Raw genomic sequence first — 17799 nt, 5'->3', positions numbered from 1 at the left:
GTAGTGTGGTGACCAGAATTGAACACGAGGTTCCAAGTGCGGTCTAACTAAGGCTCTATAAAGCTGCAACATGACTTGCCAATTTTTAAACTCAATGCCCCAGCCAATGAAGGCCCGCATGCCATATGCTTTCTTGACTACCTTCCCCACCTGCATTACCACTTTCAATGACCTGTGTACCTGTACACCTCGATCCCTCTGCCTATGAATACTCTTAAGGGTTCTGCCATTTACTGTATATTTCCTATCTGTATTAGACCTTCCAAAATGCATTACCTCACATTTGTCCGGATTAAACTTCATCTGCCATCTCTCCGCCCAAGTCTCCAACTGATCTATATCCTGCTGTATCCTCTGCCGTTCCCCATCGCTATCCACAATTCCACCAACCTTTGTGTCGTCCACAAACTTACCAATCAAACCAGTTACATTTTCCTCCAAATCATTTATATATATATTACAAACAGCAAAAGTCCCAGTACTGATCGCTGAGGAATGTCTCTTGTCACAGCCCTCCATTCAGAAATGTACCTTTGCACTGCCAACCTCTATTTTCTTCTGACTAAACATCTCTAAACTTCCTAACACTCTGTCATTCTGTGATCCTTGTGACATTTGAAACCAGGTATTTGCAAAAAGACTCAAAGAGCATCAACCCACTGGAGGCTGAGACCAGCCAGTCCAGCACAAAGAAACCCTCTGACCCTTCCCATTGACCAACTGTGAGAATGAACAAAATGCAATCCTGGATGTAATTGAGAGCAGGAACAATAACAGCAGAATCCAAACTCTGGAATCACTCGTGAACTTGCTGGTGCCTCAGCAGCCGGGATGAAACGCTGAAACCCTTCCCACACTGAGAGCAGGTGAATGGCCTCTCTCCAGTGTGAACTCGCTGGTGTCTCTGCAGGCTGGATAACTGAATGAATCCCTTCGCACATTGAGAGCAGGTGAGTGGTCTCTCTCCAGTGTGAACTCGCTGATGTGTCTGCAAGTGGGATGACAGAGTGAATCCCTTCTCGCATTGAGAGCAGGTGAACGGTCTCTCCCCAGTGTGAACTCGCTGATGTCTCTGCAGGTGGGATGACCGAGTGAATCCCTTCCCACACTGAGAGCAGGTGAATGGGGGCTTCTCCCCAGTGTGAACTCGCTGGTGTGCCCGCAGGTCGGATGACCGAGTGAATCCCTTCCCACACTGAGAGCAGGTGAACGGCCTCTCCCCAGTGTGAACTCGCTGGTGTGCCTGCAGGTTGGATAACTGATTGAATCCCTTCCCACACTGAGAGCAGGTGAACGGCCTCTCCCCAGTGTGAATTCGCTGGTGTGTCAGCAGGCTGGATGACCGAGTGAATCCCTCCCCACACTGAGAGCAAGTGAATGGCCTCTCCCCTGTATGAACTCGCAGGTGTGTCCGCAGCTCGGATAACTGAATGAATCCCTTCCCACACTGAGAGCAGGTGAATGGCCTCTCCCCAGTGTGAACTCGCTGGTGTCTCTGCAGGCTGGATATGCGAGTGAATCCCTTCCCACACTGAGAGCAGGTGAAGGGCCTCTCCCCAGTGTGAGCTCGCTGGTGTCTCTGCAGGCTGGATAACTGAGTGAACCTCTTACCACACTGAGAGCAGGTAAATGGCCTCTCTCCAGTGTGAACTCGCTGGTGTCTCTGCAGGTTGGATAACTGACTGAATCCCTTCCCACACTGAGAGCAGATGAACGGCCTCTCCCCAGTGTGGCTGCGCCGATGAGCTTCCAGCTCTGATGGGGTTCCGTATCCCTTCCCGCAGTCCGCACATTTCCATGGTTTCGCCATGGTGCAGGTGTCCTTACCTCACTCTTGAGTGGACAATTAGTTGAAACTTCGTCCACACACAGAACAAGATTACAGTCTCCACCCGCTGTGAATGGTGTGATATTTATTCAGACTGTGTAACTGGTTAAAGCTCTTTAGTCAGTGCATTGGAACACTCTCACTCAAGTGTGACAGAGTGTTGATGCTTTTTCACTCACACTGACATTTCAAATCTTTTCAAATCGACAAACTGGACAATCATTTCTCCTTCTGGATTCAAAGTCCGATGATATTGAGGTCCCAAGGAATATGACTCTGTCAGATCGAGACGTGACGTTTGAGATTTCGGCCTGTGATTCCTCTTTCAATATCCTGGAAAATGAGTTTCCAAAAGTCATCAGTGTCAGTACAGGATAGAAATTCAGAACAGACAATTTCTATGGAACATTCTTTCCTCTCTCATTCAGAGGGTGGGTTCTCCCCCGCATATGCACAGCTTCCCCTCTCCCTCGCACATTTTGCAGTCCCGGGCCGGGGGGAGGGGGAGATCACCGAGCGGCTTCTCGCTCTGGCCGGAGCCGTCAGCCGCTTGCCTGGAAACCTTGGCTCGATGTGGTGCAGCGGGAGGGGAACAATGGGTGGGGGCGGGGCTCCCGGGTCCGCACGCCCGGGCCTGCACACTGGAACCCGGAGACGTCACCGCGGAGCAGAGTGATTTCTATTGGCTGATTCAGGCAGGGCTCTATCGTGGCATCACAATGCGGAAGTTGTCCAATGAGCTTCAGAGTGAAACTTCGCTCTCCGATCACATTCCATTGTGACGTCACACCCTCACCCATTCCATTGTGACGTCACACCCTCACCCATTCCATTGTGACGTCACACCCTCACCCATTCCATTGTGATGTCACACCCTCACCCATTCGATTGTGACGTCAGGGCTTCACTCTCCGATCACAATCCCTGCCGGCCTCCCACATGCAGCCTCAATGGCGGCAGTCAGCCCGGGTCTAACACTACAAGCTGCCGCTCCATTTGGTACAAAGGGGGGGGGACCGGGAAGTTCATTTCCGGGGTCTGGGTTTGAACAACATGTTTACAAAGCCTCTCCACCCACCCGCCACATTTATCATTCCCCGCACGCCCCCTCTACCTCGTATTGATCTCGCTTCCGAGTCAAAACCGTCCTTCCGACGCCATTACTCGGACTGCGCATGCTTCAGGTCCCGCCTTCATTCACTCCGATTGGTTGGAGGACCAGCCACTCCCGCTCGGTCCTCCAGTCCCGCCCCTCAATCACTCCGATTGGTTGGAGGACCAGCCGCTCCCGCTCGGTCGGCCTGTCCCGCCCCCTCTTCCTATTGGTCCGGAGCTGCCGTCAATCAGTCCCCGGGCATTGTGATGTGGAGCATGCGCAGTGTCATTGCTGTCCTTGGCGCTTGTTTGTCCCGGAGAAGCGGAGTCAGCGTTAGGCGGTGGCTGGGAGGATTTGGAAACACTTTGTGGATCCGCAAACCCTTCAGAATCATTGTCAGCTCCCTGGTTTGCAGCTGCGGGGCTTCTCCCTCCCTCCCTCCCGGGAACAGACCCAGGTTAACGGCCCCATCCTGGCTCAGCCACTGGAGGATGGTTCACATCAGAGGATGGGGGAGGGGGACAATAAATAAGAGGTTACACTTTGGCCTCAAATCAATGAGGACTCTGATCTCTGGGAAGGAAGGAAACCCTGGGAGGTGGGCGGGGAGGATTCACAAACACCCGCTGGAGGCCCCAACACCCCCAATAAGACCCATTGGTTTTATTGTCAGTCTGCAGACAGGAGCTGGAGAACTGAACCCAGTAAGAAGTCTCACAACACCAGGTTAAAGTCCAACAGGTTTATTTGGTAGCAAAAGCCACTCGCTTTCGGATCACTGCTCCTTCATCAGGTGAGTAGGACTTGTGTTCATAAACGGGGCATATATATTGACACAAACTCAATTTACAAGATAATGGTTGGAATGCGAGTCTTTACAGGTAATCAAGTCTTAAAGGTACAGACAATGTGAGTGGAGAGAGGGTTAAGCACAGGTTAAAGAGATGTGTACTGTCTCCAGCCAGGACAGTTAGTGAGATTTCCACATCAAGAACTGAACCCAGACAGAGGAGAGGGAGGGAGAAAACTGGGAGTGGAGGGAAGAAATGGTGGAGATGGTGAGATGGGTTTGGATTTCAGCCCAGGGGAGGAGGGAGAGTGTGTGGGACGGGGATTTATAGATTTGGGGGAACAAGAGAGGAAAATATGTTCCAGAGAAACTATGAATTGTCTGTTCAGAATTTCTATCCTGCACTGACAGTGATGGTATTTGTAAACTGTTTTTGCAGGGTATTATGAAGCAGGATTTACAGATGTGAAACTCAAAACAAACTTCAAATCAAGCTCTGTTTCAGTGATTTAATTAATTGGAAACTGAATATCGTCAGACTTTGTCTACAGAAGAAGAAAAGTTTGTTCTGTTTGTGGGTGAAGATTCCAAACATCAGTGTGACTGAAAAAGCGCCAAGACACACACCTGAGAGTTTCTGTTGTGCTGAATGTGGAAAGAGCTTTAAACAGGCTGGAAAAACCCACATCATTCTCAGTGATTAGTGACCCGACACACATTCTGTGTAAACAAGGCATCAACTCATCATCCAATCTGGAGTCACACGAGGACACCCGCTCCACAGAGAAACCATTGAAATGTGTGGACTGTGGGAGGGGATTCAATTACCCGTCCGAATTGGATATTCATCATCGCATTCACACTGGAGAGAGGCCGTTCACCTGCTCTGAGTGTGGGAAAGGATTTGCTTACTCATCCAGCCTCTATACACACCGGCGTGTTCACACTGGTGAGAGGCCGTTCACCTGCCTCGAATGTGGGAAGGGATGTCATGCTTTATCAAGCCTCCTGATTCACCGGCAGGTTCACTCCGACCAGAGACTGTTTCAGTGTTCTGATTGTGAGAAAAGCTTTAAAAGCACAAAGGACCTCCTGAGACACCAGCGCACTCACATGGCGGTGAGACCGTTCACCTGCTCAGTGTGTGGGAAGGGATTCACTCAGTCATCCCACCTTCTGACACACCAACTTGTTCACACTGATCGGAGACCATTTCAATGTTCTGACTGTGAGAAGAGATTTAAAAGTAAAAATGATTTACAAGTCCATCAGCGCACTCACACTGGGGAGAAGCCATTCACCTGCTCCGTGTGTGAGAGGAGATTCGGACGTTTATCCCAGCTGCAAACACACCAGCGAGTTCACTCTGATAAGAGACCGTTTCAGTGTTCTGACTGTGAGAAGAGCTTTAAAAGTAAACAGGATTTGGTGACACACCAGCGAGTTCACACCGGGGAGAAACCGTTCGCCTGCTCGGTGTGTGGGATGGGATTCACCCATTCATCCCACTGTCTGAGACACCAGCGAGTTCACACCGGGGAGAAACCATTCATTTGCTGTGTGTGTGGGAAGGGATTCACTGATTCACCCCACCTCCTGATACACGAGCGAATTCACACTGGGGAGAAACCCTTCGCTTGCTCCACATGTGGGAAACGATTCACTCAGCCACCCCAGCTCATTGCACATCAACTGGTCCACACTGATCAGAGACCTTTTAAATGTTCTGAGTGTGAGAAAAGTTTTAAAAGCAGTAAGGACCTGCTGAGACACCAGCAAATTCACACTGGGGAGAGATCATTCACCTGCTCCATGTGTGGGAAAAGGTTCACTCAGGCATCCCACCTGCTGAGACACCAGCAAGTTCACAAGTCACTGCAGGGGTTGGATTCTGCTGTTGCTGCTAACCCCATGCAGGACTGAATCATGTTCATTCTGTTATTAAGGAGGCTGGGAGGGTGGCACACATGGATAATCTCTGTACAATCAGGCAGAGTCAACATGGTTTTGTGCAAGGGAAATCACCTTTAATTGATTTATTGGATTTCTTTGAGGAAGTTACAAGCAATGTGGATAAAGTGGAACCTGTGGATGTGGTGTATTTAGATTTCCAGCAGGCATTTGACACATCAAAGTTTACCACACTAAATAAGAATTCATAGCATAAGGCATATTAGCATCCCATCCACATCGCTTCTTTATATTAGCATGGATAGAGGATTGATTAGCTAATGGGAAACAGAGAGGAGGGAGAAAGGAGTATTTTTTGGGATGGCAAGATGTCGCTTGTGGAGTGCCACAGGGATCAGTGCTGGGGCCTCAACTATTTACAAACTATTTTCATGATGTGGATGACAGGATCAAAATTTGCTGACGCAAAGGTAGGTAGAAAAATGAGATGTGAATGACCATAACAAGCCTGCAAAGCGACATAGTGAGTGAGTGGGTAAAAGGTTGGCAGCTGGAACAAGATTTTTGGATAATGTGAACTTGTCCATTTGGACAGGAAGGATGGAAAAGCAGTTGATTATTTAAAGAGAGCGATTGCAGGTACAGAGGGATCTGGGTGTCCTGGTACTGTAATCAGGAAACATTAGTGTGTGGACACAGCAAATGATTAGAAAGGTAAATGAATTGTTGTTTATTGCAGGGATGTTTTGCTATATTTGTTCAGGGTATTGGTGAGACCACATCTAGAGTACGGTGTACAGTTTTGGTCTCCTTACGTAAGAGAGGACTTGTGTGAGAAGTAGTTCAGAGAAGGTTTACTTGACTGATTCGTGGGATGAGGGAGTTATCATACAAGGAAAAGTTGGACATGTTCGGCCTGTATCTATTGGTGTTTAGAAGAATGAGAGAGGATCTGATTGTAACATATAAAATTCAGAGGGGACTTGACAGATGTTGATTGTAGAGAGAGGAGAACTAGAGGCACAGTTTAAAAATAAGGGGTCTCCCATTTAATGAGGAGAAGAAACTTTTTCTCTCAGAGGGTTGTTACAGTGTGGAATTCTCTTCCACAGAGAGTGGTGGAGGCTGGCTCACTGAATATTCTGAAGTCTGAATTTAATAGATTCTTGATTGACAAGAGAGTCAAAGGGTATGAGGGGTAAGAAGGAAAGTGGAGTTCAGACCACAATCAGATCAGCCAGGATCCTATTGAACATGATTGAACACTATTGAATAGTGGTGCAGGATCGAGGGGCCGAATGGCCTTCTCCTGCTCCTAATTCACATGTTCACATTATGAGAGTTGGAGTTTGTTTCTACTGACTTTCATTTCCCATAAATCTGAGCTGCAGCTTAATCTACAGAATAGAATCAAATAAATCTTGATGATAAACTAATTGATCAGCCAGAGTCTAACTGAATGACAGAGCAGACTGGAAGAGCTGAACAACCTACTCCAGTTCCTGTGTAGTTTCTCCCCATGATTCTCCCACTCTCTAACTCTGCTCCAGTGCTGGTTTCTGATGAAGTCTCTTCTCCCCAGGTCTCCCATCACTTTCCATTCATCAGTTGGTGTCTGAGTCCAAGTTTACCAGGAACAGGAGGAGGTCATTTATCCCCCTCGAGCCTGTTCTGTCATTCACTGAGGTCAGGACTGATCTGAGACCTAACTCCATTTACCCAGATATTGTTTTAATCTTGACTTCCCCGGTCTGTTACAATGTGATTTAAAAATAACTTTCATTTCCATCAGACCGTTAATGTAGGAGAGTGTCCCAAAGTGAATCTCAGAAACATTAACTGACACTGAGTCAAAGAAGGGGATGTTAGGAGGGCTGACTAAAGACTTGGTGCAGTGTAAAGGGTTCATGTTAAATTTGTAAATATTCTACACAGTGATGTATGATCAGATAACAAGAGCATGCTGAGAGTTGGTTCTCTGTGAAGCCTCATGCTGATCTTGTATTGTACATAGTTCGAAGAATGTGCAATTAAAGGTTACGTTTATCAGCAGCCTTGCCTCCAACAGTCTCTAGATTCTGACCAATTTCCTTCTTCACTTGATCTAAACCCAGAAGGCTGTGTTCTCAGCCCCCTTCTATACTCCTTATACACCTATGACTGTGTGGCCAAATTCCCCTCCAACTTGATTTTCAAGTTTGCTGATGACACCATAGTGGGTCGAGTCTCAAACAATGACGAGACAGAGTACAGGAATGAGATAGAGAATCTGGTGAACTGGTGCGGCAACAATAATCTCTCCCTCAATGTCAACAAAATGAAGGAGATTGTCATCAATTTCAGGAAGCATAGAGGAGAACATGCCCCTGTCTACATCAATGGAGATGAAGTAGAAAGGGTCGAGAGCTTCAAGTGTCCAGATCACCAACAACCTGGCCTGGTACCCCCATGCTGACACTATAGAACAAAGAACAAAGAAAATTATAGCGCACGAACAGGCCCTTTGGCCCTTCAAGCCTGCACCGACCATTCTGCCTGACTTAACTAAAACCCTCTACCCTTCCGGGGACCATATCCCTCTATTCCCATCCTATTCATGTACTTGCCAAGATGCCCCTTAGAAGTCACTACCGTATCCGCTTCCACTACCTCCCCAGGCAACGTGTTCCAGGCACCCACTACTCTGTGTAAAAAAATCTGTCTTGTACATCTCCTTTAAGCCTTGCCCCTCACACCTTAAACCTATGGCCCCAAGTAATTGACTTAGTTAAGGAAGCCCACCAATTCCTCTACTTTCTTAGAAGACTAAGGAAATTTGGGATGTCAGCTACGACTCTCACCACCTTTTACAGATGCACCACAGAAAGCATTCTTTCTGGTTGTATCACAGCTTGGTATGGCTCCTGCTCTAACCAAGACCGCAAGGAACTGCAAAAGGTCATGAAATCCATCACGCAAACCAGTCTCCCATCCATTGACTCTGACTACACTTCCCGCTGTCTCGGCAAAGCAGCCAGCATAATTAAGGACCCCCCGCACCCCGGACATTCTCTCTTTCACCTTCTTACGTCGGGAAAGAGATACAAAAGTTTGAGATCACATACCAACCGATTCGAGAACAACTTCTTTCCTGCTGCTGTCAGACTTTTGAATGGACTTCCCTTGCATTAAGTTGATCTTTCTCCACACCTTAGCTATGACTGTAACACTACATTCTGCACTCTCTCGTTTCCTTCCCTATGAACAGTATGCTTTGTCTGTATAGCGCGCAAGAAACAATACTTTTCACTATGTTAATACATGGGATGATAATAAATCAAATCAAATCAAACCTGCCATAATGGTTTTCACCTCTATCAGATCTCCCCTCCACCTCCTTCATTCCAAGTAGAACAAATTCAGCTTCTCGAACCTGAGCTTGGAGTTAAAATTCCTCATTGCTGGAACCATTCTGATAAGTCTCCTCCGCACCTTCTCAAGGACCATCCCATCCTTCCTGAAGTGTGCTGACTGGATATGAACACAATACTCACATTGTGGTTTAAACAGTGCTTTATGAAGCTTCAGCGTAACAACCTGCTTTTAACAGAATGGCCCTATTGAAAACCAATGTATTATCTCAATGTGCAATCATAGAATCCTACAGTGCAGAAGGAGGCCATCAAGTTTCCCACAATCTGACCACAATCCCACTCAGGCCCTCTCCCCATAACCCCATGCATTTACAATAGTTAGTCCCCCTGACACTAAGGGGTAATTTAGCATGGCCAATCCATGTAATCCGCACACCTTTGGACTGTGGGAGGAAACCGGAGCACCCGGAGGAAATGCACGCAGACACGGGGAGATGTGCAAACTCCACACAGACAGTAACCCAAGCCGGGAATTGAACCCGGGTCCCTGGTGCTGTGAGGCAGCAGTGGTAACAACTGTGCCACCATGCTGGCCCAATCAGTTGTAACTTGCTTATTTCTTTTATATTAAGTGTAGATGGGTTGCGGTGGGACCCTGTGTGTGGAGACTGTCTCATGGCGGTAACATGGAACATCGAGGGTGATAGAAGAACCCAGACCGAGGATATCTGAAGAACTGCACTGAACTGCATTGTGGGTTCAAAATGGAGTGCATGCTGGTCAATGTAGTCAAGTCGCAGCCTTGCCGGAATTAGCAATGTCTGCAAAATGAGTTAAATTGTGCAGGAGAACTGGCCTCAAACTGTGAGAATGTGTTTGTTTGAGCTAATAAAGATGTCTGTAGCAGCTTGGGGATTGAAACAGTGTCAGAGGTAACACAGTGGAGTCAGGCTGGCTCTATTCCTTCAAGTATAACCGTGTAATAGGCCCAGGACGTAAGAACAAAGGAGAAGGCAATGCTGTCATTGAAATTCAATTGGCTAAAACAGATATTACCTTATTTTTTATTCATTTACAGAGGCCAAAGCCCACAGCCTTTCCTGAAGGCTAGGCCAGCATTTATTGCCCATCTCTAATTGGCCTAGGGAAGCTGTTGGTGAGCTGCCTTCTAGAACTGCTGCAATCCCTGTGGTGTAGGTACCCCATAGTGCTGTCAGGGAGGGAGTTCCAGGATTCTGACCCAGTGACAGCGAAGGAACAGCGATATATTTCAAAGTCAAGATGGTGAGTGTTACAATCCCAGTTGATGTTATAGCTGGACAGGAAGATCCCAGAATGGAACCCTGGCTCAAAAGACCATAACTTTTATTTTCTTTGAAAACATAGAGGAACAGAGTCACAGGACTGCCAATTAGATTTTAACAATAAAATATTTATTAAATACGAAGAGTTTGATCATAAGACAAGACTTCTTCACTCCCACTTACCTTCACAAATGTACACAGATTTCAAGGATAACACAGGTAGAAAATTTCTTATGCTATAATGTTCTCAGTAAACACACAATCCCTTTAAACCCACAGGTTGACTGTAATCAGATAACCCCCACTCTGAAGTTAAGTGGCAGATGCAACTCAATCGATCCTCTGTGGATTTCACCTCAAATTTCCCCTGAAATGATTGTCACACGAGTGTTTCCAAACTCTGCTCTCAAAAAGGTACTTTACAATCTTCTTCCAAAACAATGGATGATGTCACCCAGTGGCAGCATGGGAAATGGGAGGGGCCAAGGAAAGATCCTTGGGGGACACAAAGTTCAAGGACTTTGGAGAGGAAAGGGAGGTTGGAGTTGGGACAGTAGTTTGTAACGACAGTGCGGTTAAGGGTTTTTTCCTTAGGATGGATGCTGAGGGTGAATTACAGGTGAGATGGAGAGTATCAGAAAAGACAGGTCCATTAACAATATCAGGTAATGCGGGGAAGTTGGGTTATCAGTGGTTTAGTGGGAAAAGGGTAAAGGGAGTTGAAAGCGGGTCTCATGGACAAGATGGGCAATGATAGGGACTGACAGGAAATAGGAGAGAAACTGGAAAAAGATGTGAGTTCAGAGCTTGGATACAGAGGAGCTTTACAGAAAGTCTGGCCCAGAGGCTAGTGGAAGGAAGGGAAGCAGCAGAGGCAGCTGATCAGATTGTCTCAATCTTAGTGACAAAAAAACTCCATGAGCTCCTCACACTTTATTGTTGGAGGTGAAGATGGAGGAGACAAGAGAAAGTCCTTCAAAAGGAACTAACTTGTGTTAGAGATATTAAAAGGTTTTGACACAGCATGTTTAAATCAAAGACAACATATTTGATTTTTGTCCAGAATATTAGCCTCTATAACTGACCTGAAGTTTATTAACATCAGCAGAAACAGACCCTAATGAACATAGCTCAGTTTTCAATCTGATTGACAACACAGTCCAATCTCTGGAGTTAATTGTGAATTCGCTGGTGTCTCAGCAGGTTGGATGTCTGAGTAAATCCCATCCCACACACAGAACACGTGAATGGTCTCTCCCCGGTGTGAACTCGCTGGTGTGTCAGCAGGTTGGATGACTGAGTGAATCTCTTCCCACAATCATTGCAGATGAACAGCCTCTCCCCAGTGTGAACTCGCTGGTGTCTTAGCAGTGCTGATGATTGAGTGAATCTCTTCCCACACCTGGAGCAGGTGAATGGTCTCTCTCCAGTGTGAACTCGCTGGTGTCTCAGCAGAATGTATGACTGAGTGAATCCTTCCCCACACTCAGAGCATGTGAACGGTCTATCTCCCGTGTGAGTGCGCTGGTGAACGGTGAGATGAGATGATCGCTTGAACCCAGTTCCGCAGTGAGAGCACCTGAACGGTCTCTCGTCAGTGTGAACTTGTTGATGGTACATCAGTTCCTGAGAGGTTTTATAACACTTCCCACAGTCCAGACATTTAAACGGTCTCTCGTCAGTGTGATTTCTTTGGTGTGTCGTCAGGTTGGATAAATTAATAAATCCTTTCCCACACTCAGAGCAGGTGAACGGTCTCTGCCTAGTGTGAACTCGCTGGTGTGTCAGCAGGGTGGATTGGTGAGTGAATCCCTGTCCACAGTCAGTGCAGGTGAAAGGTCTCTCCCCAGTGTGAATTCGCTGGTGTGTCAGCAGTGTCGATGATTGAGTGAATCCGATCCCACACACAGAGCAGGTGAATGGCCTCTGCCCAGTGTGTGTGCGCTGGTGTGTCAGCAGGGTGGATGACTTAGTGAATCCTTTCCCGCAGTCCGAGCAGGTGAACGGCCTCTCCCCGGTGTGACCACGCTGATGAGTTTCCAGCTGGGATGGGTAATTAAATCCCTTCCCACAGACCCCACATTTCCACGGCTTCTCCCCATCATGACTGCATTTATGTTTTGACAGGTCAGATGACTGGTTGAATCCTTGTCCACACACAGAACACGAGTATGGTTTCCCTCCGCTATGAATGGAGCTTCTTCCTTCCATGTTCAAAATATGACAATATTCAGGTTACGATAAATTGGTCGACTGTATCAGTCCCTGATGTGATGTTTGGTTTCAGTTTCCCAATTGCAAATCGTCCCCTTCTAAAACCCTGTGAAATTAATTGAGAACAGAAAAAAGGGAGTGAGAGAGAACCCACAAAAACACAAAGGCAGGTTGTGAAATTGAGCTGAATGAATCTGGTAATATGTGGGGCCTGCACTTGGAAAAAGTGACTATGAGAGCTGCTGGATTCAATTGATTCACTCATGTCCTTCAGGGAAGGAAATTTGTCAACTGATCTGGACTCTGCACCGAATCTCTGACCCAGAATCCCACCCAGGTCCTATCCCTGTACCCCACATATTTATACCATTACCTCCCCAACCTACACATTTTGGGGCACTAAGGGGCAATTTAGCATAGCCAATCCAGCTAACCTGCACATCATTGGACTGTGAGAGGAAACCGGAGCACCCGGATGAAACCCCACACAGACAAGAGGAGGCAGAGTCACCCGAGGCTGGATTGAACCTGGGTCCTTGGAGCTGTGAGGCAGCAGTGCGGACCACTGTGCTACCCCTTTTCAAAGAACTGTAACAATTTTGTGAAATTTCTGAGGCTATTTTATTTTGTTAAAGACACATAAGAATACAAATGATCTTCACTGCCCTGATATTGTTGTTCTGCCTCATCAGTAAGAAATTGGAAGTGAAAGAGTGACACGGTTTAGAACCATAGAACCTTACAGCACAGAAACAGGCCTTTTGGCCCTTCTTGTCTGCGCCGAACCATTTTTCTGCCTAGTCCCACTGACCTGCACCTGGACCATATCTCTCCACACCCCTCTCATCCATGTACCTGTCCAAGTTTTTCTTAAATGTTAAAAGTGAGCCCGCATTCACCACTTCATCTGGCAGCTCATTCCACACTCCCACCACTCTCTGCGTGAAGAAGCCCCCCCCCAATATTCCCTTTAAACTTTTCCCCCTTCACCCTTAACCCATGTCCTCTCGTTATTTTCTCCCCTAGCCTCAGTGGAAAAAGCCTGCTTGCATTCATTCCATCTATACCCATCATAATTTTATACACCTCTATCAAATCTCCCCTTATTCTTCTACGCTCCAGGGGATAAAGTCCCAACCGATTCAACCTTTCTCTGTAACTCAGTTTCTCAAGTCCCGGCAACATCCTTGTAAACCTTCTCTGCACTCTTTCAACCTTATTAATATCCTTTTGATGCGTGATGGACAAGTTGTTCACATTCTGTCTCTGGGAAGATGTCAAAACATTGCCCCCAACAAACATGGCAGCTACGCATGCGCCCTGCTGCGAGTGCCCCGAATAAAGATGGCGGCCGCGCATGCTCCCCATTGGGTGTGCCCAGATAAAAATGGTGGCGGTTAATCCGGATCCTAACTGGAAGAAAACTGCTCTGTGCAAAGGGCTGGGATCAGCCCCGGATATCGGTAGGTTTTTTTTGCAGAAGCTGATCGTGATTACAAAGCCTCTCTGATCCCCCGCTCCCTCCGACAAGCAAATTCTCACCTTTTTCTGATTTTGGACCCGAACAAGAATTTCTCCATCGCCATTAATCACACTGCGCATGCTTCACTCAGTCCAGCCCCGCCTCTTCATTCACTCCGATTGGTTGGAGGAGCAGTCCGTTCCGCTTGGTCCTCCAGCCCCGCCCCCTCCTCCTATTGGCCCGGAGCTGCCATCAATCACTCGGGCATTGTGAGGTGTCGGGTGAGAGGTCAGTGCCGGAGGGCGGGGTTCACAATGAACATTCTCCACTCTCCCTATCCGCCGCTTCTGGCTTCTCCCCGCCAACAAAGAGAGCAGGGGAGACACACTGACCTCCTGGCAATGTCACTGCATGAGTAATTCAGAGAGTCAACACAATGTCCTGGGGACAGGGCTTCAAATCCATTCAATTAATACGATCTGCAATTTAAAGTTAGTCTCGATGGTGACTGAGGATCCTCTGGGAAAATCTCCACACACTCAGACACAAGGTTAACGTCTGTGATTCTGTCTGATCAGCCAGGGTGACTCAGGTTGATGTTTTTCACAAGTCATGAATGAAATTATCTCCTTGACAGATGCATGACCTGGAGGCGAACAGAGTGATAGAAACCGCGTATCGACGCAGACTTGGTGTGCCAAAGGGCCCTTTCCTGTGCTGCATTGTTCTTTGGCTACATTCATGGATCTGTGGCTGTGGGAACATATGAGCAGCAGTAGGCAAATTCAGCCGTTTGAGCCTGCTCTGCCATTCAATCAAATCATGGCTGATCTCTCCCTGGTCTCAAATCCACCTCCCCACATGTTCCCCATATTCCCTTATCCATTTTTTAAAATTAGAAATATATCTATCTCATTGAAACCATTGAACAATTCAGAGTGCATTGTACTATAGGGCAGCGAGTTTCACAAATTAACCACCATCTTCGAGAAGTAGTTCCTCCTCATCTCAGATTTAAATCTACTGCCTCTCAAGCTATACCCGTGACCTTCTGCACTCCAACATCCCTCTGTTCTTCTACAATTCTCATAGTTCTGCCATTTATCAGTAATCATTTTTCTTGTTTTCCCTCCAGCTTTCTGCCTCACTATCAAGTGCACAACCATTTTTAGGATCATCGGCAAACTTCTTAGTCATGTCCCTACATTTAATTTCAAATCAATGATATAAACCAAGAATGAAGGACCCAGTATTGAGCCCTATGAAACCCCCTCTGGACACAGCCTTTTGATTCTTTACTGGATGTGGGTGTCACTGGCAAGACCAGCATTGTTGCTCAATCCTAGTTGCTCTCAAGCTGAGTGGCTTGCTGTGCTTTTTCAGAGCGCAGTTCATAGAATCATAGAAGAATCAGAGAAACCCTACAGTGCAGAAAGAGGCCATTTGGCCCATCGGGTCTGCGCTGACCACAATCCCACCCAGGCCCTAACCCCATATCCCTATATATTTACTCGCTAATCCTTCTAACCTACGCATCTTAGGACACTAAGGAACAATTTTAGCATGGCCAATCAACCTAACCTGCGCATCTTTGGACTGTGGGAGGAAACTGGAGCACCCGGAGGAAACCCTGGAAGTTCTGGAAGGCAACCACAATGCTGTGGGTCTGGATTCACATGGAGACCAGATCAGTTAAGGGCACTGGTGAACAGGATGGGTTTTTACAACAATTGCCAATGATTTCATGTTCACCCAGGGATTCGTTTTCAATTCCAGATTTATTAATTCAATTTCCACCAGCTGCCACGTTGGGATTTGAATGCATGTCCCCAGTCCATTAGCTTGGGCCTCTGGATTACTCGTCCAATTACATGACCACTGCATCAGCATCTTCCAGTCACAAAAAAACACACATCAACTGTCACTCATTGCCTTGTGCAACTGAGACAATTTTGTATCCAAAACGTAGCTTGCTCTTGGATCTTTATTTGTTGCCCAGTGTACCATGTGGGACCTTGTAGATGTGGCACAAATGTTTCCATTTGCAGGAGAATCCAAAACAGATTTGATTTGATTTATTGTCACGTATTAGTATAAAGTGAAAAGTATTTTTTCTTGCATGCTGTCCAGACAAAGCATACCATTCACAGAGAAGGAAAGGAGACAGTGCAAAATGTAGTGTTACAGTCAAAGCTAGGGTGTAGAGAAAGATGAACTTAGTGAGAGGTTAGTCCATTCAAAAGTCTGACGGCAGCAGGCAAGAAGCTATTCTTGGGTCGGTTACTGACCTCAGACTTTTGTATCTTTATCCCGTTGGAAGAAGGTGGAAGAGAAAATGTCCGGGGTGCGTCGGGCCCTTAATTATGCTGGCTGCTTTGCTGAGGCAGTGGGCTGATTTGCGTGATGGGCTGGGCTTCTCGACCTTTTGTAGTTTCTTGCTGTCTTGGGCAGAGCAGAAGCCATACCAAGCTGTGATACAACCAGAAAGAATGCTTTCTATGGTGCATCTGTCAAAGTTGGTGAGAGTGGTACATGATATGCCAAATTTCCTCAGTCTTTAGGAAAGTAGAGGCGTTGGTGGGCTTTCTTGACTATAGTGTTGGCATGGGGGTACCAAGATAGGTTGTTGGTGATCTGGACACCTAACAACTTGAAGCTTCTGACCATTTCTACTTTGTCCCCATTGATGTAGACAGGGGCATGTTCTCCTCTACGCTTCCTGAAGTCGATGATTATTTTGTTGACATTGAGGGAGAGATTGTTGTTGCTGCACCAGCTCACCAGATTCTCTGTCTCGTCATTGTTTGAGATGCGACCCACCACAGTGGTGTCATCAGCAAACTTGAAAATCGAGTTGGAGGGGAATTTGGCCACACAGTCATAGGTGTATAAGGAGTATAGAAGGGGGCTGAGGACACAGCCTTGTGGGGCACCGGTGTTGAGGATGATCGTGGAGGAGGTGTTGAGGGTGATTGTGGAGGAGGTGTTGAGGGTGATTGTGGAGGAGGTGTTGTTGCCTATCTTTAGTGATTGTGGTCTGTGAGTTAGGAAGTTCAGGATCCAGTCACAGAGGGAGGAGCCGAGACCCAGGCCATGGAGTTTGGAGATGAGTTTCATTGAATATGGTGTTGAAGGCTGAGCTATAGGGCCCGATTTTACCATTGCAGGCACGAAAACATAGTAAAGTTAGGTGTGAGACCATTAACACGCTCCGCGCCCGCGCAGATGGCCACTTTACTGAGACCCGGGAATGGCCATGATCTGATTCACGCCCGAAACGGGCGCAACGGTGATTTAAATGCATTTGCATGCATTTAAATTGAATTAATGAATTGCCTGCCCAACTTTACCAGCATTTCTCCCTTTACCACCACGTTAGCCGATCCGGAATCGCACCGAAATGGACCTGCTGAATAAAAGTCTGATTCGAGCACTCCAGCTGCTGAAGAGGCGCGTTCAGAGCTTCCAACGGCTCACTAACCCAGATCGACCGGAGCGGGGGGGGGGGGGGGTGGGGGCAGGGAGGAGGAGGCGGGTCAGATGTACCTCGGGGGAGGGGGGAGTAAAGCCAGATCATTCTCTTGGGGGGTGAGGGAGGATTAGGCCAAATCATTCCCTGGCCCGGGGGGGGGGGGGGGAGGTGGGTGGGGGGCAGATCATTCTCTTGGAGGGGAGGAGGGAGGTGGGTAAGATGTATCTCTGGGGGGTGTGGGGGGTGGGCATCGTCCTCTGGTGGCGGGGGGGGGGGGGAGGGGGGGGGAGTGAGGCCAGATCATTCTCTGGGGGGTGGGGAGGGAGGCGGGTAACATGTATCTCTGGTGGGGGAGAGGGGGGGCCTGAT

At 47.5% G+C, this 17799-nt stretch overlaps 2 protein-coding genes across 2 annotated transcripts; one reads left to right on the top strand and one right to left on the bottom strand.

Annotated features, from left to right (window-relative positions):
• Positions 1-796: 796 nt before the first annotated feature.
• LOC144485614 (uncharacterized) lies at positions 797-14085 on the bottom strand. Its single transcript, XM_078203711.1, has 3 exons — positions 14039-14085; positions 11526-12602; positions 797-1718 (listed from the first exon to the last, which is right to left on the bottom strand). Exons 2-3 carry the CDS (start codon positions 12491-12493, stop codon positions 797-799), a joined length of 1890 nt encoding a protein of 629 aa, XP_078059837.1. The 5' UTR covers positions 12494-12602; positions 14039-14085.
• On the top strand, positions 2548-9710 carry LOC144485601 (uncharacterized). The gene is made up of 4 exons (XM_078203700.1): positions 2548-2575; positions 4154-4218; positions 4327-5362; positions 9616-9710. The coding sequence occupies exons 1-4, from the start codon at positions 2548-2550 to the stop codon at positions 9708-9710; spliced, it is 1224 nt and encodes a 407-aa protein (XP_078059826.1).
• Positions 14086-17799: the final 3714 nt, after the last annotated feature.

This window comes from Mustelus asterias, unplaced genomic scaffold (assembly GCF_964213995.1).
Source record: "Mustelus asterias unplaced genomic scaffold, sMusAst1.hap1.1 HAP1_SCAFFOLD_201, whole genome shotgun sequence".
In the NCBI taxonomy this organism is placed as follows: domain Eukaryota; kingdom Metazoa; phylum Chordata; class Chondrichthyes; order Carcharhiniformes; family Triakidae; genus Mustelus; species Mustelus asterias.
Note: the sequence above shows the minus strand (reverse complement) of the source record. Positions and strands in the feature narration are given on the sequence as shown.

What these genes read in the sequence shown, in the direction of transcription:
- LOC144485601 (XM_078203700.1), top strand. Translation starts at nt 2,548, where the DNA reads ATGCGGAAGTTGTCCAATGAGCTTCAGA. An exon ending in GTTGTCCAATGAGCTTCAGA is followed by an intron (nt 2,576 to 4,153) that starts GTGAAACTTCGC and finishes CTGTTTTTGCAG; the next exon opens with GGTATTATGAAGCAGGATTT. An exon ending in TCAAATCAAGCTCTGTTTCA is followed by an intron (nt 4,219 to 4,326) that starts GTGATTTAATTA and finishes TGACTGAAAAAG; the next exon opens with CGCCAAGACACACACCTGAG.
- LOC144485614 (XM_078203711.1), bottom strand. Translation starts at nt 12,493, where the DNA reads ATGGAAGGAAGAAGCTCCATTCATAGCGGAGGGAAACCATACTCGTGT. An exon ending in ACCGGGGAGAGACCATTCAC is followed by an intron (nt 1,719 to 11,525) that starts GTGTTCTGTGTG and finishes CACTGGGGAGAG; the next exon opens with GCCGTTCATCTGCTCTCAGT.